Source organism: Camelus bactrianus, chromosome 1 (assembly GCF_048773025.1).
Source record: "Camelus bactrianus isolate YW-2024 breed Bactrian camel chromosome 1, ASM4877302v1, whole genome shotgun sequence".
NCBI classification, from domain to species: Eukaryota; Metazoa; Chordata; class Mammalia; order Artiodactyla; family Camelidae; genus Camelus; species Camelus bactrianus.
In genome coordinates, this window is record NC_133539.1 from 58,138,510 (window position 1) to 58,160,822 (window position 22,313).

General features: G+C 41.1%; 1 protein-coding gene across 3 annotated transcripts in view; it reads left to right on the forward strand.

The window, feature by feature from the left end:
* Positions 1 to 22,313, forward strand: part of PARP14 (poly(ADP-ribose) polymerase family member 14) — a 43,247-nt gene that overhangs the window by 3,422 nt on the left and 17,512 nt on the right. For all 3 annotated transcript variants that reach the window (XM_074364693.1, XM_074364683.1, XM_010970904.3), the window contains exons 2-9: positions 1,523 to 1,647; positions 2,437 to 2,470; positions 6,984 to 7,226; positions 9,573 to 9,809; positions 13,081 to 15,326; positions 17,347 to 17,583; positions 18,172 to 18,393; positions 21,309 to 21,387. In XM_074364693.1, the coding sequence (XP_074220794.1) occupies positions 1,523 to 1,647; positions 2,437 to 2,470; positions 6,984 to 7,226; positions 9,573 to 9,809; positions 13,081 to 15,326; positions 17,347 to 17,583; positions 18,172 to 18,393; positions 21,309 to 21,387 (3,423 nt within the window). The remainder of the gene's footprint in view (positions 1 to 1,522; positions 1,648 to 2,436; positions 2,471 to 6,983; positions 7,227 to 9,572; positions 9,810 to 13,080; positions 15,327 to 17,346; positions 17,584 to 18,171; positions 18,394 to 21,308; positions 21,388 to 22,313) is intronic.

The following is a 22,313-nucleotide window of genomic DNA, read 5'->3' on the forward strand; positions in this document are numbered from 1 at the left end:
TCAGTCCTCACTCTAGCTTAGGGCAGCCCATCTGGAGTCCATACAAAAACATCTGCCCTGCTCATAAAGAGTGAAATTAGAGTTTGGCAATCCTTCTCATATTGTTTCTCAGGCCCATTTCTGAGATGGCATCCAGTTAAGGCATCATCTTCATGGATGGTTGAGGTGGGAAAGCTATTCAAGCTCCTCTTGATGAAAGATTCTACCTTTACCATTGGCCTGATCAGGCAACCATGTCAGAGCACAACATGGTACCCCAACATCCACGGCAGAGCCGCACCTGTGAACACAGGGCACTCTCAAAAGTTCTCCTTCACCCTGACCTCTTTGTACCACGTGACTATGTTGACCACGCCTCCTCCTCTAAATTTACTCACTCCCTGTTCTCCATGGCCTCAGATACACCGATTTTCCTTTTCTCTCTCTGGCTGCTTCTCCTTATGATTATAACTTAAGTTTACATAGCTCTTGTGGGTGTTACAAAATTCATTCACAGATACTGCTTCACATGAGGAAACTGAGACACAAGAGAAATTAAGTTATTTTCTCCGTGACTCAGCGAATTCGTAGCAGAGTTGGAATTTGAATCCACGTCTTTGGATTCATGTCCCCTGTTCTTTTTTTTTTTTTCGCTACAGCCCAGCAGCCTGATGTGCTAATTTTGTGTGTAAAAATATATCCCATCCCTCCTTTCCTACTCCTTTTATTATCAGATGTGACGCTCGTATCATCAGAGATTAAAGAATTGATTGAAATACCTTTTAAATGAAGCTCCTCGCCATTCTGCTTATGGTCACCCAGTCACCTTCTTAAAACATGGCTTCCATCATGTCACATCCTAGCATCACTGACTTTCCATGAAGGATGCTTTATTGATTTCCCTTCACTGTGGAATAAATATTGCTATGTTTCTGAATGCCTACGGAGCATCAAGTACTGTACTAAGTTCTTTATAATGTTTCTTCAATTTATTTATTTATTTTATTATTTTTTAAACTTTTTTATTGAGTTATAGTCATTTTACAATGTTGTGTCAAATTCCAGTGTAGAGCACAATTTTTCAGTTATACATAAACATACATACATTCCTTGTCACATTCTCTTTCGCTGTGAGCCACCACAAGATCCTGTATATATTTCCCTGTGCTACACAGTACACTCTTGTTTATCTATTCTACATTTTGAAATCCCAGTCTGTCCCTTCCCACCCCCCATGTTTCTTCAATTTAATCCACGTAACACCCATTCAAGACAAGTCTTCATGAATTCCTTATTAATAAACAAGAAGACTGAGACTTTGTAAGTAAGGCATATTAAGGAATATGCTCAGGGTTAAAAAATATAAGTTTAAAGATAGAATTCTAATCCATATCTGCTTGCTATTCTTTCCCTCTTTTCACCACACACAGCCTCTCTTGAGAAACTGACCAAGCTGTTGATTGACGATGATGAAGCCCATGGAAATTATAGAATTATTTTGTGAATAAAAGATTGCTTGACAGTGGCTTTTTTAAAATTTCAGTTCGGCAGCAAGTTCTGGAGAGAGAGAATCATGAGTTAGTATGGCCAGGAAAAGGAACATTCAAGTTAACTGTCTGGTTGCCCACAGCCCCAGATGATGGCTGTGAGGGGAAAAGTCCAACAAAGGTAAGTAAAGGAGTGATTAAAAGGGAAGTGGGGTGCTCTCCCAAGGTGTGTTGGGTGGGAATCACGGTGGGGAAGATACAGTGGAACGAGAACTATAACTCAAACTGGAGTGAGAAAAGCAACTAATTACAGATGTGGAGGGAGTGAGAGTGGGGTAGGGTGGGTTCGGAATAATGGAAAAGGAAGCACTTCTTGTTTGATTTAGACCCTTTTGGAAAATTCAGGATTTGGGGGTTACCATCATGGTGGTTTGAGATGTAAAATCTTGGGTCGATTTGTCCTGGGTGCTTAATAACCTGGAACTCGCTGTATTTGTTTTATTTTCAGTCGGTTTTGAGGGGACAGCGATTGATCTATATTGCATGTACTAAGTTTTTCCTCAATTGTAAAATCGGAGAGTCATGGTATTTACCTCTGTGGATTGTTGGATCATTGTGAGGATTAAATGAGATGTCCTCCATAAGGCATGTGGCACAGTGCTTGTTAATAGTAAATAATAATTGTTACACAGGGAAAAGAACAGGAGCTGGGCTGTTTCTCTGATTTAGGTCTTACCCCAAACACCTGGTGTTCCTTTGGGGTTTCTCTTATTTGTGGCTTGTTTTTACCCGTGATTTGTGTGCGGAGTAAATGGACGCCACCGCATGTGACATGCATTCAACAGCATCACTACCTGAGCTGTTATCATTTCTGTAGACTTTCCATCTCCAGGCTGGTCCCAGGGAGACTTTCTTAATGTAAAGAAATTATTAGTAATTTATTAATGTTCCTTTATTGTTTGGGTTTCAGGAATCCAAGACCAAAGAACATGTCAAAGAATCAGGTAACTTCTCATTCACTAGGCAATTTTGCTTTTCTTAAAGGCTTTGCGTTGCAGAGGTCACCCCTCTCTTCTTGACTTCACAAGACAGGATTGCTCAGCTGAGAGATGCTTTGGGCTGCATCACCTACATCCTCTCAGCCAGCTGTGCAAAGGTTGCCCCTTGAGCTCTAAGGGCTCAGATCAGAAGGACGGGAACAGCTCTCTCTGTGGGGAGACACCTTGCAATCGAGGGGAGGGTAAAGAGGTACCTGGGAGGTGGATGAACTGACTTTAAGAGTCCACCTGTGCCCCGCCAGCCATTGAGAAGCAAAGAAGTGACGTGACAGTGGGTGCTGTGTGCGGCTAAGTCAGTTAGCGCTGCTTTGTGAACGCTGGGTGCAGGAAGTGGGTGCAGCCCTCCAGACCAGCAGCAGCTCTCCTTGTCCCATCTGCTGTAGCTGTTGTGGACGCTGCCGCTTGACTAGTATCTGGGTGCTGGCCTGTTGTGATACCTGGTACTTACCAAAGAAGCCACTAGTTTTCCTGGCTAAGCATGCTGTTATAAAGGTGAGGAAATGATGAACTGTGCTGAATGGCCAAGCAAGAGAGAGAAAGTGATACATATATCCAAATCTTAGGGGAAAGAAATTAAAAAAAAAAGTCTAAATATTGTCCTCTAAAATTGAAATTGTCTAAAGAACGTGTTTAGATTTTTGCAGCTTTCTCTTTTTGAGAATGGCTCTGGGATGAGAGCTGCCTTTACTTGTCAAAATGACTGAGGTTGTTTTTACCTAACATGGATGCACTTTAAACTGTAGAATCCATGCATGGTTCTCTTAAGAAACTCATGATTTCTTGTGAGATAAGATTTTTTTGTATCTTTTGAGGAAGTTCTGCTTTCTGTTCTTCAGATGTGGAACTGGCTCAGCCAACTCCCAGTGTTCACTGTGACCCCCTAAGCCCTTATCTATTTCTTGGAAGACGCCCTAGTGCTGTACCCTCAGGCTCAATTTGGGGCCAGGAAGTGGTTTTATATTTGTAGTATGTTTATAGTCTGTGCCATTTCTCACATCTGGAATTTAATCGTTTGTGTTTCTTACAGTTTTGTAGATTTCATTCTGTCTTAAGTGATTTGTTAGCACTGTTTCAGATTTGCTTAGAATTCCCAAGTGTATTCTCAGGAAGAGCCATCTAACCCCACCCCACCAATGGACTTCTCATTGTCCTGGACATTTTAGACCCATTTACTTACCTGTTTTATCCTGAGCCCAACTCTAATGGTGATAAACAGCTAGGAAGTTGGGTAGTTTTCAACAAGATACTTAAGCTGCTCTCTTTAAGAGATGGAAGAGGAGGTCCTTTGTTGAATGGTTGCTTCACACTGAATCATGACAGTGGTCCTAAGACTAGGACTCGTGAAATGAATTGGAATGCAGATAGTTTTCAGAACTGAGCACAGTGAGGGCTGGAGGGTAGTTCCCTAACAGGTTCCTTATCTCAAGGATGAAGGGAGCAGAGGATGCTGCATCATGGATGCACGAGGCATGCCTGAAACCCAGAGCTTCAAGTGAAGATTGACAAGTAGTGGACAGAGCAGAGGAAGGTCAATCAAGGCACACAGCAACCTCAGGGCACGTGAGCACTTAGCCAATGTCCTGTTCTAAGCTAAGCTGAGTTAGGCTGTGCTTGAAAGGTAGAAACAAGCAATTGAAAGAACCTGGAGAAAAGAGAAGGGCAAGAGTGGAGAAGTACTGGTCACTGGTGGCCAACACATTCTGGCATTTCCAAGTCTGTATTTCCAGCCTGCTCTGTCTTCTAAATTCCATGCCTTGTGTCTGACCTTCTTACTGGAAAATGTGTTAGAGCCAACATGTCTGAAGCCACCTGTGTCATCCTCCTCAGCAAACCAGTGTCCTCTTCTGGCTTCCTTATTTCTCTGGAAGTACACAACTCGTCTGCCCATCATCTACTAGAGATTTCAGTCATCTCTCTTCTTTAAACCTTCACATATGTTCGTCAAAGAGACTTCACAAAAATCTTTTAAAATTTTCCTGATCTATCCCTCCCTCACACCAGTCCCCTTATTACATCTCAGATCCAGCATGGCAGGTACACTCTGCTTGGTCTCTGTGTATCTCCTCCTTAAATCTGACCAGTCCTTTGCACAATCGCTCAACATCCTGTCATTCTTTTCACAGAAACCTTCCATGACTCGCCCACCTTAACACCAACTACAAGATAAAGTCCAGACCACATTCTGGATGAAGTTGACTTTTCTGCCTCATTTCTTACACCCCTGCACATAAGTGCTCCTTGAACTTCATCTGTCAAGTTGCCATTTCCTAAATAGTTTTGGTGAAGCCCCGGCACTCTGTCTCTACGTCTGTTGCTCCTAACACCCTCTACCCTACTTTTCTCTACCTAAATTCTAGATAGCCTTCAAGATCTACTCAGGTTCCTCCTCTTGTCTGAAGCCTTCCAAGCCAACCCAACCCCTTTTCTCCCTTCTTTGGATTCCTGGCTTGATTGTTGATACTCTTTATTTGGCAGTTAACCAAGCCTCTCTTGTGATGAAGCTTCTAATAGTCGTGGGGTTATAAAACTATATTGCTGGTTTAAAAAAAAAAACAACTGTATTGCTGGTAAGGCTCTTTCCATTCACTTAGTCCAGTACTCTCATTCTATACTTAAGAGACGTGCTGAGGTCACATGGCTAAAGAGTGGCTGGGTCGGGGGTTCAACTCATGTAGCTCCCCTCCAAGCTCGGTGGGCATTCTGTTTTGTCATACCCATCTCAATGAATGCTACTTTGTGTTCTTATCGAAACCTTAGGCTGTTTTTACTTGGCAGGAGTGTGTGTGGTGTCACATCAATCACTTAAAAGGAGTATTTGTCAGTGTGATCTCACTGCTGTAACAACCCCCCAAATCACAGTTCAGTACAGTCGGCAGCCAGGGTGGTGGGGGGACTGCTTCACACAGTTGTTCAGGATCCAGGCTCTTTCCATCTTTGTGACACCTTTGTCTTTGATATGTTGCCTCCAAGGTCACTGCAAGAGAGAATGGAGAGTCACATAAAGGGGATTTGATTGGCCAGGCCTGGAAGTGGAATTCACTACTTCCACCCATATTCCATTAGCCACAGGAACTCTACTGTAGGAACTGAACAGTAGGAAGTCTGGGAAATGTTGTCTAGGAGGAAAGCAAAATGGATTTGATGAGCACATAACAGTTATTCCGCCATAATAAACATTTACAGATGTCAGTTCCCTTTCTCATTTTCCTTGTATAGCTCCACCAGAAAATCTGTAAGTTCCTTATCTAATGTTTTTTGTGTGCACCCCTCCCCACACATCCAGTGCCTTGAACACAATAACGGCTCCAATTGAATAGTTGTTCACAGGATGTCTAAAGATCACAACATATCCATCATGCTTCACTGGACAAGCACAGAGTGACACTGACCGTCTGTATACAGTTGACTCTTGAACAGCACGGGTATGAACTGCACAGGTCCACTTATACATGGATTTTTTTTCAATAAATATATTTGAAAATTTTTTGAAAATTTGTGACCATTGGAAAAAACTCATGGATGAACTGCACAGCCTAGAAATATCAAACAAATTAAGAAAAAGTTAGATATGTCATGAATGCATAAAATATATGTAGATGTACGTATAATACATACAATATACAGAATATGTGTTAGTCAGCAGCTCATGTTATAGATAAGGCTTCCGGTCATCAGTAGGCTATTAGTAGTTAAGTTTGTGAGGAGTGAAAAGTTATACACAGATACTTGACTGTGCAGGGGGTTGGCGCTCCTAACCCCGTGTTGTTCAAGCTTCATCACAAGTGTATGTAACTCACTTACAGTCAACAATGGAGACGAACAAGCTGACTGGGGTGGTTACTGCTGAGCGAGTTTGAGGTAAACGCATAATTCTCTGGGCCATTTTATCTTCCATGTGTATACCCTAGTCATTCACTGCAAAGTGTCCTTTTTCCTCTTCAGTGATGGAAACTTACTGCTTTCAGAGCAAAATGTGTTAGCTGATGCCCATGTTTGGGCATTTTAGGATATCTTGTTTTCCTCCAGTGGCCTAAGCAGTAAGTCTCTCAACTTTATTGAGCCTCAGCTGTATACCATGTGCCAGCAATAGAGCAATACAAAGATGAATAAATATGTCCCTTGCTTTTGAGAAGCTTGGTTCAATAACTGTAATATGGTGCTGTGATAGAAATATATGTCAAGTGCTATTAAAAATAAGGCAGGTTCCTCAGGGAAATGAGGCAGTAAAGAGTATAATAAAATTTAACATAATCATCGTCAGCATCACAGTAAGATTTAAAAGCTATTTTAACTTTTAATTAAATTAAGCAAAAAGTCTTCTATGATCTGTTTTTATTTGAGTTAGCCAAGAGATCAGGAAGGGAAGATGGCAGTGGAATTATTTCATGGTGATTTACTTTGCTAAGAACATGGTAGATGAATGTAACATCTTGTACCCTTTTTGTCTCCCTAAAATCAGATGTATCAGAAGAACTAGACGCAGATCTCTCTCTCAACGGAAGATCAGAAGAAGTGGAGAATGCTCCCAAAGAACATGAAAACATTTCCTCTTTGGTTGCATTTGAAAATGTCATGGCAAATATCACTGATATGATATTAATCCTGTTAGTTGAGAACATAAGCGGCCTGTCCAGTGATGACTTTCAAGTGGAATTAATAAGGGACTTTAATGTTGCTGTAGTTACCTTTCCAAAATACTTTGGTAAGATCGACTGATGCTCCATTTGCCAGCCTTCTTTGTGCTACCCTTTGGGATTTGGGACACCCAGCTTAGGGTGAAAGCTTGACTCTTTCTAGTTGCTAGTAAGAGAGGCCTCCAAGTTAATACAGGCGCTTTCTTATTTTGAAAGAGAAGCAAATTTGTTTTGAAACCAAATTCTGGTATGTTTAGTAAATCAGGCTTTACTGTATGTGTTATGTGTGTGTGCATGTGTGTGTGTGTGCGCGCGCGTGTGAAAGAGAGAGACAGAAACACACAGATAATGCACCCAGATAGAAATCTAAAGTCTCAGGTTATTAAAGTGATTCCCAGTGGAGGAGTCAGTGTTTTCCCATATGTTATCCCACTGTGGGGAGTAAATATTGATCTGTGTTACTAAACTGGGCTTACTGGAGGGTAGCAATAATGACAGCAAACACTCACATAGTGTTACCATAAGTCAGGTACTACACTAAGCTTATTCCATGTATTGATTTATTTGTCCCTCTCAACAATCTTTTGAGTTTATTATTATTATTATTATTCCTCACCTTATGGTTGAGGAGACAGAGACACAGAGATGCTAATAAATGGAAGCACTGGATTTGAACCGAGGTGGCCCACCTCTATACAGTCTCTTCTCTTATCCCCTTGACCATATATTTCCTTAGTACTTCCACGGCAGTCACCTGTGCAGGGGTGAGTAAGTGCATGTGGTGCAGAAAATGGGTGCTCTTTAAGTCTGTGTGAGGAGTCTGTGGACAGTTTCTGAGATGATGGAAGAGTTATCTCCGGAAGACAAGGAAATTTTCCAATTCCGAGCCCTCACTAGCCCATGGCCATGGCAGTGGAGTGGCTGATTAGGAGCACAGGTCATGCAGTCAGAATTCTAACCCCACCGTTTAACTAACTATCTGAGGTTAGCCAAGTTACTACCTTCTGTATGCTTTACTTTCCTCATCTATAAAATGGGGACAATAATACCTACTGATAACAGTTTCCATGAAGATCAAATGAGATGATGTTTGAAAAGCCTTTAACATTGTACCTGACACGTGGTAAGGACTCAATAATGGGAGCTATTCTTATCTCAAATTTGTGATTATTTCTTATAAAGGGAAAACTAAGTTGACTTGCTTTAGTTTATTGATCAAAAATCTTGATCTTGAATACCTACTATGTGCCAGACACTTGTCTAGGTGCGATACATACAGAGATGAATAATTCTTGGTTCCAGGTCTCAAGGAACTCCTATGGGGTAGGGAGGAAACCCATATGTAAGTGAATAATGAAGATGCAAGAGGAGAAGCTGCTTCCATCAGCTGTGAACAGAAGGCTGTGCAGAATGGGAGGAAAGGGGACCCAAACATGGTGGCTTGGTTTTCTTGAAGTTCATACTCCAGCAGTCTCAGGCTGTTAGATCTCAGATGTGCCTTGTTGTTTCATGCCGCTGCTGGTCCCTCTGCCTGAAATGTTTCCTTCTCTGATCTGTCTGGCAAACTCTCTTCATCCTTCAAAACTCAGAGCAATGACTACTTACTCTGGGAATCCTTATCTGATTTCCCAGTATTAGTCTTCCCAAGTCATTTGATCCCCAAGTAGAATATTTGTTTGCTTTCAAGACTTCCTGCCTCTTGGATGGTGAGATTTCAAGGAACGGTTATATTCATCTCTCTATCCCCAGATCCTAGTACAGTGCCTGGTATATCATGGGCCCACTACCAATATTTATTAATTTGAAAGAGATAATTGGGCTGAGTCCTGAAGGAAGGACAGGACCAGGATAAAAAAAAAAAAAAAAAAAAAAAAAAAAAAAAAAGACTGGAGAAGGGCATTTTCGGCACAGGAAATTGTATATACAAAGGCAAAGGAGAATAGAGTTTTCAAAATAATGACTAGTTTTGTGGCAATATGGGAAATAAAGTGAATGGTAGGGAATAACCAGAGGTGATGTTTAGAAACCAGTTGGGAGTCAAATAGCCAAGGTCATTGTAAATCTGGCTAAGGAGTGTGACCCATACCTGCAGACAGTGGGGAGCAAGTGAAACGAGGAGATTTGTACTGCAGAGAGAGCACTCAGGTGGTGGTGCCAGGCAGGTAGTGGAGAGGGCTGGGTCAGGGCAGGGACTCAGCTCAGTGTCAGTGATCTAGGTAAGACATTCCTGTGTGCATTGCCGTTCGGAGACTGGAAGCTTTAGGCATGTAGGATCTCATGTGGGAATTAAAATCTTCCATTTAAAAATCACGTGCTTAGCCTCCCCCTTTATCTCAATTAATAGACAGTTTCTTCTCTATAACATAAAGATATAATCATAATTTTCTGATTGATTAATTGATTATTGTTTGTAGATGCCGTGAAATTTGTTGATGACTGTGCCACATACCATTCAGTGAAAAAATTTCAGCTTTCTGCAAGACTCCTGGAAGTGACAAAAACAATCAGGGTGGAAAACCTGCCGCCTGGTGTTGATGACGATGATTTGAAATGTTTATTTGAAAATCCCCATAATGGAGGGGGAAGAGTTGCCCACATTGAATGTTTTCCTGAAGAGAGTTCATCTCTGATTGAATTTTTTGACAGAAAAGGTAATATCTATTAGCCTGATTTTGTCAACCTTAACTGGCATAATCTAAGCCATTTTAGCAGATCTTAACAGTTCTCAGTTGAATTCTGATGTATTTTATTTTTTATTCATATATTTTATTGGAAATCCAGCTAGTAATCCTGTTTACCTGGTATATGATGCTTAATGAATCCAGTGATTCAAACTTTAGAGAAGCAACATCAAGTTTTTGAAAGCTATAAGGAGATTCTCTCATGAGTCTCTACTTATGGACTGAAAAATATTTAATTCTTAGAGTATTTGAGATATTGTATTTAAACAGAGGTGGCCTGTGTTTTAGCTATACACTCGGTAGAGATTTTCAAGTTAATTTCAACAAGGTTAGGTAAAGAAATACTCAGAAACACATACAATTCCCATGAAGTATCACTGACTTCCCCTTTCAGTGTCGGTGTCATCATTCAGAAATTAACAGGGGCAGTTTCACATGATCAGTGGATGACTGCTGGCTTGTTCTTTGGCATCACCCTGTGAAAACCACATCCAATTGAACCTTAGGGAAACACTTCTGAGGATTTCGTAGACATAGATTGCCAGTTCTCTGAGGCATGTGCGAGGTCAGCTTGGAAATTCCACTGATGTTCAGAAGTCAAGACTGAGGAGTAGGAATTAGGGAGTCAGACTTCTTAGGGAAAGAAAGAACATTGTGACTGAGGGTGCATGAGGCAGGATCCTGTGGTATGCCAACCACCTGAGATAAATTTTTTCTTGGGGGTACTTGGAAGAACCTCCTTCAGTTTTGATGAGCTGGGGAAATGGCAGAGAAGGTATGGTTTGGATTAATATGGAATGAAAAACCTACTGTTCCTTGGGCAAAGAGACAAAAAGGAGCATCTGTTGTGTGTTCTTTAAATCTCTTAACCTAGCCTTGGGCCTGAGGAGAGAGTTATGTAAAGCTATCCACTCTAGAAGTTAACCTCCCAGCTTATGGTGGGAGCTGACAACTTTGGGGCTTTCAAACATGTCAAGGGCATGGGGCAGTTGGGTATGTCCTCAGAATGTCTATGTTACATGTGTACGAATAATAGTAGGAAATTTTAAATTCAGGTGTGTTTTAGGCTAGAACAGCACCTGTGAACATCAGGCAGGCTCACATTGCCCTTTGCCCTAACCTCTTTGCACCATCGGACTGTGTTGACCACGCCTCCTCCTCTACGTTCACTCCCTGTTCTCCGTGGTCTGAGATACCCTGACTTTCCCTTTCTCCCTCTGGCTATGCCTTATAATTATGGCTTACACTGGCATAGCTCTGAAGGGTGCTACCAAGTGCATTCACAGACAGTGCTTTAGGGACATTGCTATTATTGTCATCCCTATTTTATAAATGAAGAAACTGAGGCACGGAAGGTCAGATAACTTGACCAAGGTTACACAACTAGTAAGGGACAGAGCCAGGATTTGAATCTGGGAAGTCTGGCCCCACAATCTGTGCTCCTAACTTCTGCACTTTTCCCCAATCTCCTGTTCATCTATAACATTAATTTTTCTTGTAGGATATTTCATCACTTACAATGAGTTACCAGTAATGAGGAAAATGTAAATAACGCTGGATTAAAACCAGAATTTATTTAGCAATATTGTATTTTATATAGATTATTTGAGAGGAATAAATTAGGCACTTTACTCTGAAATTATTCGGTCCAGCTTCACAAAATCTGATTCACAGTCTCAAGGAAGGGAACTCTTATTGAATGCCTGTTATGTATGAGATCTCTTGCTGTGTTTTCTGCCACAGTATCTCACCAAATACTCATAATAACCTGCATGGTTATATACTTTTTTTTTTTTTTTTTTTTTTTTAAAAACAGAGGAGGAAACAGGATGGAGAATGTAAGACACATTAAGGTGACATCTGTGATGGTTCTTGGGTCAGACAGACCTGAGTTCACATTCCTGGGTTTGGTGCTTACTAGCTTTGTGATCTTGTGGAGGTTCCTTGCACCCCCCAAACCTCTATTTTTCACCTGTAAAAGGGGGCTCACATTACTACTTACTGCAGAGGAATCTTGTTGTGAGGATCAAATGAAATTGCACCTGCAGAGTGCTTGGCACATGGTGGATACTCAGTGGTGCTGCCCAGGCCCAGAGCCTGTTCCAGGCCATGGTGGGACCTTGGAACCATGTGTCTGGGCCTATGAAGGCCACGTTCTTTTCATTAGGTCTGGCTCCAGGCCTAGGAACCAATCACATACAAGGTGAAGTTATTTTTAACAACTTTTCACAAGGTGGTATTTTAATCTGAGTTGTTACTGAGGTTCGTTCTGATTCCCTTCCTGCTTAGACCTCTTGTATCTGTCTTATAACTAACACAAAGTGAAAAGGGGCTTTGGGGAGAGGAGTACCCCTACACCCACACCCACACCCACACGGGCACGTGCGACTGTCCCAGTGAAAGTGGCAGGAAGGGGATTAGAGCAGGGATGAGGGAGGTGCAGAACGTACTGAATCTGGGGCTGGGCTGTTTGATGACTGTGAGGATCATCTTGGTTTGGAACCCATGGTAGAGGGACAAGGGCTTTGGAGTCAGACAGACACTGACTTGAATCTTAGCTCAGATATTTATAGTCTGCATGACCCTATTCAAGTTACCTAAGTTTTACTAGATTCAGCTTTATCATTTATAAATAGGAATGCTAATAATAGTGTCTCTACCTCAAAGGGTTGTTGTGAGGGTTAAATATATGTAAACCACTTGGAATATTGTCTGACACACGGTAAGCTATGGTAATTCCTATTATGCGCCTCCCCTTAGGAGTGTTAATGGCATCTAGGTCATCTATGAAATCTAAAACCGTGCGGCTGCACAAGAAGCAGATAGTGTGACTCCTCGATGAGCTTTGCTCTGAGCACAGAAATATTCTTCACACTGTGGCAAACATTTCCCCACACTGTGACCAAACTCCACTCTCTTTCTTAACCTGGTGGTGGTGTATCAGTGTTATCAGACACACAGAAAATAGAATTTCTGTAACAAAATTTCAACCTAGAGTGTTCTTGGCTGGAAAGTAATCATTCCATGAAACAAGGGATACCTGTGCACTGGTAATACACATCAGTTTACTTTTAAGTGCTCTGGGAGTAGTGCCACTTTTTAACAGCATGTGGTAACATCAGAGTTCTACAAACATGGGGATTTTTTTCCCTTAGAATAGGAAAGTCTGTTTGCTTGTTTTTTTTGCATCTGAAACATATTACACTGGGATTACTTTTTTTTTTTATTTCTTTCCTTTAAGTGGTAGACACCATCCTGACCAGGAAACTTGACCTCAACAATATGCCACTCTCTGTGTTCCCGTATTATGCCTCTTTGGGCACAGCTTTGTATGGAAAGGAGAAGCCTCTGATCAAGCTTCCAGCACCATTCAAAGAATCACTGGATCCTTCCTTATGGAAGTTCTTTGAGAAAAAGAATTACCTGACTAAGGAGATAAATGATGAAGTGAAACATTGTCACTGTGAGCTAACATGGTGCCAACTCAGTGGTGAAGTGACCATCAGACCTACGGCCACCTTAGCCAGTCAAGGGAGACTAAGAGTTAAGACCTGGCGGAAAGATGTTTCCACAGTTTTCTCTGGCATCAAGTCTAAATATAAAGTGACCCCGTTTAAAGTGGAGCCAGTGGTGTGGGATGCCATAAAAAACGATTTAGAAGATGATAGGATTTTGATTGAGTTTGATGCACTCACAGGGATGGTAACCTTAGTGGGGAAGTCAGAGGATGTACAAAACACTGAGCCACACATCAAGGACTTAATAGAAAGTACCACTCAAAAAATTAAAAGAGAAGAGCAAAGTCTGAAGCAAAAACTGGCCATTCCTCCAGGAAAGTATTCGCTTCTGCTGCACAGTGGTGTACAGGAGCATCTCCGCACCGAGTGCCCAGAGATGGAGTTTTATTATGATGAAGCTTCTCAACACATGTGCTTCAAAGGACTCCCTGAAGATGTGTATAAAGTGAAGTGTGAAATTCAGGAAAAGGTATACACCATGGGTCAGAAAAAGATTCAGCTTCCCCCTGAGGTTTTCCAGTTTCTGCAACAGGTAGACTGTGTGGAATTCTCTAAGTCTCTTTTTATAACACAGAATATTCTTGCAATTTATGAGCTAGAGGGCACAACTGTTCTCTTAACCGGCTCTTCTACTGAAGTCCTGTTAGAAGCCGAAAAGCAAATGATCAGTACCTTAGATTACAAGCTCATCAAAGTTGAGGACAGGGAAGTTCTTAATGGCAAGAAATGGAGAGGGCTCACTTCCAATCTGCATAAGAAATACAATTCCTCCTCAGAGACTGTCATCATTGATGAGGTAACTTCAGGAACCACAGCCCAGGTCGTCATCGCAGGCTGTGTGAAAGAAGTAAATGAAATCCATGACTTGGTTTCTGCCTTTGTGGAAAAACACATGAAAATAGAGAAACTGATTGAAGTAAAGCCTTCCTTAGTTATTGATTATTTAAGGACAGAAAAGCTATTCCGGCAAAAGATCAAGAAGGTAAATGTTCAGGTAAGTTTCAATCTTGAGGACAAGCAGAAGGGCATTTTGCTAACTGGCTCAAAGGCCGAAGTTCTGGAGGGAATGGACCTTGTCAAACAAGCCTGGGATTCGGTCTGCGTTAAAAGCGTCCATATTGACAAGCCAGGAGCCGGTCAGTTCTTCCAGGACAAAGCACGGTATTACAAAAGTGAGGTCAGAAGGTTATTTGGTTGTCTTATTGAACTCCAGAAGGATGAAGAAAAGGAGGGAGGCAGCACTGGTGGGCAGCGGTGCTTGTTTCGGACAGACCTGGCCCCTGGGGTCTCGCTGATCGTGCAGCAGGGCGACCTGACGCAGTTTCCCGTTGAGGTGGTGGTGAATGCGGCCAGTGCAGACCTCCAGCTCACAGGTGGCCTGGCTGCTGCTCTTTCAAAAGCCGCTGGCCCTGAGCTCCAAGAGGACTGTGACCAGATAGTGAAGAAAACAAAGGGCAAGATCTCACCTGGCTGGGCCGTCATCTCAAAAGCAGGAAAGCTCCCATACCACCACGTGATCCACGCAGTCGGGCCCCAGTGGAAGACAGAGGAGGCCCTGAACTGTATGTGGCAGTTGAAGGGAGCTGTGAGAGAAAGTCTCCATTTGGCTGTAAAACACAAGTACCAGTCGATAGCCTTCCCTGCCATCAGTTCCAGGGCCTTTGGCTTTCCCTTGCCTCAGTGTGTGGAGACCATTATTTTGGCGATCAAGGAATGTTTCCAGTATACCTGGGCTGGATGCAGCTTGAAAGAGATTTACCTTGTGGATGTAGCTGAGAAGACCGTTGAGGCCTTTGCTGAAAGTGCAAAAACTATATTTAAAAGCACCCTGTCTGATGCTGCTTCCCTGCCCACTTTGCCAGCAGCAGTCCAGCCCAGCTTGAGCAGAGATCATGGAAACACACCCAGCCTGTTGTCCCCAGAAGGCCTGAGGATCCTTCTGGTGAAAGGAGATGTGCAGAGTGCCACAGTGAGTGCCCCATGTACAGAACACCCACCCCGGGGGCTGGGCCTCCAGGGAGCCTGTTGCCAAAGGGCGATTAATATCCAGGGGAGAATCTCACACCCTCCATCCCTGCCTCGAAACAGGTTTCCTTAGAAAACTGGGCTACTTCCCCCAGGCATTCACTAGTCGAGATTGGCCAATGATCTGTGGGAGCTGATAGCATATTCAGATCACTAATTTCCAGGAAATGTGAAAATTCACAATTATACCTTACATGGTCAAGGCTCTACACTCTTTCAGTGCCTTGACACCTGTCATATGTTGGCAAATCTCAGGTTAATTACTTGTCAAATTTACTGCAGATACAGAAAAATTAGAGCATGAGATGGGGACAGAGGACAGGAATTTTGTCAGTGGCATTGAACCAGGGGGCACTGAGTCTGAGGCACCATCATCACCCAATGCCAGTAAGAAAATGTGGGGAGAGGTAGAAAGTGGACCCGACAAAGGTCTGGGTATTATGTAGGGACAATTCTTATAGGTCTGCCAACGTGGGGGGGGTGACATGTTTTTTTAAAAAGGTATTTAGCAACCTTTTCAACACAGACTCTGACTAGTCAGAACAGCCCTGGGAGCCCCCTGCTGTGCCAAGTGTGCCGTCCTCAGCTGGGGACCTGTGGGCAGTCCTAGGGCAGGGATTCCTAGGGAAGGCCGTTTGCATATCTTCTTTGGAGAAAAGTCTGTTCACATCCTTTGCCCACTTTTTAATAGGGTTCTCTTTTCTGAAACTGAATTCTAAGATTTCTATATATATTCTGGATATAGATCCCTTACCAGATAGATAATTTGCAAATATTTTCTCTCATCCTGTGGATCATCTCATTTTTTGTTGTTGTTCAAGTTGTTAGTTTGTTTAAAATAATTTTTGTTTTAGTTTAAAATATGGAAAGAGACTATAAAAAATTAGATTTCTACTTACAGTAAGCTTAAATCCCGACTACAAGAATGATAGTGAACACTGCCTGTTTGCTCTGCGCCAGGCACTATGCTAAGTGCTTGGGATGCATTTTCTGATTCAATGCTGTGGGGCAGATTCCAGGAGTGTTATTATTCTCATGTCACAGGTGAAGGAATGAGATTTAGAGGGGTTAAGTGATTTGCCCAAGTCCCACAGCTAACAAATGACAGAGCCAGGATTGGGATGTTCATTGCACTATTTCAAAATAGTAAAAGTAACTTTGTGTCTCATTTTAAAAACTAAACAAATAAAGAAAAAAACTCTTTTGACCAAGGGTCAGTAATTGGAATGAGTTCTGATCCCTGTCCACCTTGAACACTAACAGTAAGACATTCCTTCCATGCCTTTCACTCCCATAGATTTGTGGCTTCTGATGCTACAGCACCTGCTTCACATCACTCTTCTGTGACCCACGCGGGGCAGCTTTGAAGGTCACTTGGTCACGTTCCCTCTCCAGTCTCCTCTTGGTGTCTTAGTCAAGCCTGATTAATCTGCTCACCTTAACTGTCCTGCTGAAAAAGCTTCCCTGGCTCTTCACTGCTGTCAGGCAGGCCCGGCGGCTGGGCACCCGAGACCCTCTGCAGTCCACCCTCAGTGTACCATTTCTGGCCTGACTGGCACCATTTTGCTGCAGAAGCTCTCTATCCAGGTCAAACTAATTTGCTTGCTGCTCACAATCGACCACGCTTCCGTTCATGTGGTTGCCCCTCCTGAACGACCTCCCTGTCTCTCTCTGCCTGCTGCAACTGTTCCCACCTCTCAGACCCCACATCCCTCATGGCGTCTTCATGAGCCTTCAGTGTTCCCATGCCATTTATGCATTGCTTTTTGACGACTCTCTTTTGTTCTGGAGGGTTATTTAAACAGGTATCTAATAACGCTTAGTCTCAAGGTGGTATTTCAATCTCTGAAAAGTTAATCATCTTAGTTGTCCTTCATTGTGCCAAGCCCAGTGGCTCAAATATAGAAATCCTTGTTGGATGTTTTTCTTAGACTTTGAAACAAACTGTTGGTTTTGTCTTCAAGACCGATGTCGTTGTCAACTCCATTCCCTCGAATCTTGAGCTCAACAGAGGGCCCCTTTCCAAGGCCCTCTTAGAAAAAGCTGGGCCAAAGCTTCAGGAGGAATTGAACACTGCTGGACAAGGGGTGTCTGCTGGCACGGGCACGGTCCTCCAGACCACTGGCTGCAATCTGCCTTGCCGCCGTGTGCTTCATGTGGTGGCTCCGGAGTGGAGAAGTGACAACACATCTTCACACAAGGTGGGAACTGGATTTGAATTCTCTAGGAAACTGGGTAGCCCTTTGGACTCTCCTTTCCGTATAATGTATAATGTATAATGTAGATTTCAGTATAATGTAGATTGGCCCCTGTCTGTTTCTGTTCTGGAATAGCATTACATTCTTGGCAGGTTCCATCATCCTGGCCATTTCTCTCAGCTCTAGCTGACTTCTCCTCAGGACTAGTTAATAATAGAAATTTATTATAGTGCTCAACCATTATTGGGGCTCGGGGAAGAGTTACTGAAGATAACACTCTTTAGTGAGGAAGGCAAGGTGAGGCCACGAAGAATGGAAGAGAATGAAAGATCAGAGCAGTAGTTGCTTTGCTTCAGTCCTTCATTGCTGAGCAAGTTTGAATCTTTTTGGAGGGTCTCACACATTCTTACTCCCTTTTCCTCATCTAATCCTTTATTTTTCTTTCCCCTTCTGACTGTCCTTAACCTGCCTTTTGTTGAAAGCAAAAAGGAGTAGACAGAGATCACAAAGTTGCTAACTTCTTGTTCTTTTTTTTTTTTCAAATTGCCATTTCTAGGCAAAATGTATAAGAATGTGCCTTGTGCTTTTCAGATCATGGAAAACATAATCAGAGAATGTTTGGAAATCACTGAGCGTTTTTCCTTAAGATCAATTGCATTTCCAGCAATAGGAACAGGAAATTTGGGGTTTCCTAAAAATGTTTTTGCTGAATTAATCACTACAGAAGTGTTGAAATTCAGTAGCAAGAATCAACTGAAATCTTTACAAGAGGTTTGCTTTCTGTTGCACCCAAGTGATCATGGAAATATTCAGGTACGGTCTTATGCTTACTCATTTTTTGGCATCGGAGCCCTAACAAACGTGTGTATTCTTAGTCTAAAAAGTTGTATTCTTTCATGTATTTTCATACAGGAAAGTAAAAGAGTAGTGTGGACTAGTTGTAGCATGGAAAATTTCAAGCAAATTTATGGATATAGAAAAAAATTTGACTTCTTATTAAGAAACATTTCAAACATATAAAAAAGTAGACAAAATAGGATAATGAAATCCCTTGTCTTCACCATTCATCTTCACAACGATGCTTCATCTCTACCTCCATTTATTTCCCTTTCTCCCATATTATTTTGAAGCAGATCCCATATATACATTTTACCCTTAAACAGTTCAGTATTTGTTTTAGACATTAGGATTCCTTTTTAAAAGTAACCTAACTACAATACTATTTCACACCTGAAAGAAATTAACAATTATTCCTTTATGTCATTAACGATCAAGTCGATGGTCACATTCTCAACAGTTTCATAAATATTTTCTTTTGTTTTTTTATAGCTTGTTTGTTTGAATCAGAATCCAGATAAGACCCAAATATTGCAATGGAGTCAACGTATCTCTTAACCCTCTTTTAATCTATAGAGTTTTCTTTCATATGAACTTAGAAATTTTAATACATAATATAAAAGTACAGTTGTAGTCCTGTAAACAGGAGAATGGCAGGATGAGATGCAATTGAAGGGTATGTTAGAATGAACTCAGCACATCCCCCCAGGACTAGGACAGTTGGGACCAGAAATACCAGAACCATCTTCGGTCATAGAGAGTTCATCAACCAGCTCACATTTGCTGAACATCAGCTGTGGATGAGTAACTGGACTCGGCATTATGGGAGAACCATAATAAGAGGCCATTCTCCCAAGTCCTTAGAGTCAGAACAGTAGATGAAATTAAATGTTTGAGAAGTCCTATGATAGTGCAAGAATTAAACATATTAAGGCCAGCAACCCAAGAGATGTCCATAGATCATTGGACCAACTGAATTTTTAGATCATACTTAATTTTTTTCTGGATCTAGACACTACCTTTGAATACTTTGGAAGTAAACAAATCTAAATTCTAATCAGACAACTAAACCACCCAGGAAAAATATGTGGTCCATTTAGTTGGCCTGTATAACCAAAGTCATTTCTAGTCAATAAATGCTTTTTGAACAACCTCCCTTTGACTTGCATTGTACAAGGTGATGTGGATCACAGAACGGGCATGTAGAAATACTCTCCCTCCCATAAATCATAACTCCTTTGGGAGCTAAGATTTATACTCATACAATGAACTAAATCAGAGATGTGAAGTGCTGAGAGTTTTTGAATAAATGGCTGAGTAAACAGGGAAGTGAGTCCTGTGACACAAATCTGAACCTTCAGATCTCACTATTTCTATGCAGCCTCAGCCTTTGTTTTCTTTCCTAAAGACTCAGAGTATTCTGCAAGTATTCTGTAAAAGGATTTGTCTATTCAGACACCTGTATTGCCATTGGAAATAGTATTGATTCTCCATACATTACTGTGACACTACTTCTTTTAAGACTTTTAAAGACAATTGAGCTTTGGTTATAGTTCCACAAAAAATCAATAAATCTTACTGAGATATTTAGGGGTGGACAGATGTAACAGATGTCACAAAACAGCAGCCCGTGGTCTGAATGTAGCCTCTAGGTGTGCTTTATTTGTTTTTTTTTTTTTAAAACACTGAATCAGTTGCTGACACTTAAGAACCAAACATGTCACATAAAACTCCAGATGTCCACTGTAACCTAAAAATTCAAAAGTCTGGCACACTGGACATGGATCTCTACCTGAACAGTTTGCTGTGGCTGAATGGCTCTCTAGTTCTCCAGCGTTGAACCAGTCCACCTTTACACCTGTAGGTTGCCTGCCTGGTCACTGGAGGTCTTCAAGCTTGAGACCTTGTGTCTATATTCTCTCAGTTCCTCTGTCATTATTGTATCAGCCTTTTAGCCAAGATGTTACTTGTTCCCCGCCCCACCACCACCAACAAAATTCCCTGTTGCTTTTTCAAACGGAGGAAGAAAATGATGATTTGGGGGTGTCACTACCAGGCAAAGAAATAGAATTCCAGCCTATTGCTCCAAAAACACTACTCCCCTAGCCTACAAATAAGAAATTAAAATCTGAAGTGTTTGGGTCCTTGCGATTGTCTTTCTCTTAACACTGTATTTTTAACAACTGCAGGCTTTTTTCTTTTACTGATTATGAAAGTAATGCAATGTCATTGTAGAAACTTTGAATAATATAAAAATACTTAAATTCTTCTAGTTGTGTATCATCCTGGTCTTTTATGTATATGGACTTCTAAAAGTGGGATTATATAATGTAATTTAGTATCATTCTTTTTTCATTTAATAGTATAAAATAAGCATTTCTCTATGCCATTAACTATTCTTTGAAAATGTGATTTAAAAATAAAGATTTTTATTTGTTTATTTATTTTTATAATGGAGGTACTGGGAATTGAACCCAGGACATCATGCGTGCTGAGCATGCACTCTGTGACTGAGCTACACCCTCCCCCTGAAAACGTGATTTTTAATGGCTGCTAAATACTAAATACATATGGACCTACTAAAATTTATTTAACCATTTTCCCATTGGATTTTTAAACTGTTTAATTTTTTTCTTGATTATAAATAGTATTATAAAGAATATCTTAGTATTTATACCTTTGTTCACGTCTTTATAATTTTCATAGTATGTATTTATCAAAATGGAATTTATGTATTTTCTCATAACTTAGAAATCTATAATAAAAATAAATAATACTTTGAGAATTGTTCCCTCCTGAACATTTGTGCATGCAGGATCAAAAGTCTTGATGACTCAAATTCATTCATCTACTGAGGACTGTAGTGGTCAAAACTGTCTTTGTATTTACAGGCATTTTCAGATGAATTTGCCAGAAGGGCTAATGGAAATTTCGTCAGTGACAAAATTCCCATGGCTGAAGACACACAAGGTTCAGTAAAACTTATAAATTGAGACATTATTTCTTGTTGCTAAATAACTATTCAGTGATAAGTGAAAAATGATAGGATGATTTTTATGAAAAAATCAATTTGTGACAAAGAAGATATTAAATTATATTCCATATACCTGGGCATGCAAGGCCCTGGCCATGTTTGTGTGATCTGGAGGGAAAGAGTAGGCAGGCCAGGCTATATAATCTGCACAATGGGCTCTTAAACAGAGACGAGGCTACTATTTTCTAAGGATGATGTGATATGTGTTTTCAGAAATAGACATACTTAAAGAGATAATACCAACCGAGAGCTTCTCCTCTGTCAAAGTTACTGTTGTATATTTGAGTTTATCCTGTTTGAAGTTTGCTGAGGCTTCTTGAATCTGAATATGCATGTCTTCCGTCCAATTTGGGGATTTTTCAGTCATTTCTCAAATATATTTTTCTGCACTGGTCTCTCTCTCCTCACCTTCTGGTGCTCCAGTAACATGGATGGTAAGCCTTTTGATAATGTCCCATAGGTCCTTGATGATCTGTTCTTTTTTTTTTTTCTGTCAATCTTTTTTCTCTCTGTTTTTCAAATTGGATAATATTTATTGATCTACCTCCAAATTAGCTGACTTTTTTTTCTGTCTACTACACTATTGAGCCTATCCTGTGAGTTTTAAATTTTAGACATTGTATTTTAAAGTTCTAAAATATCCACTTGATTCTTATAGTTTATATTTCTCTACAGAGCCTCCTATTTTTCCATTAATTCCAAATCATTTCCATGCACTCAAATATGTTTATTCTGACCTCAGGGAGCATAGTTATAGTAGATGCTTTAAAGTCTTTGTCTGACCATTCCAGCATCTGAATCATCTTGAGATTAGCGTCTGCACCGAGTGTCTTTATCCTTGAGAACTGGCCACGTTTTCCTG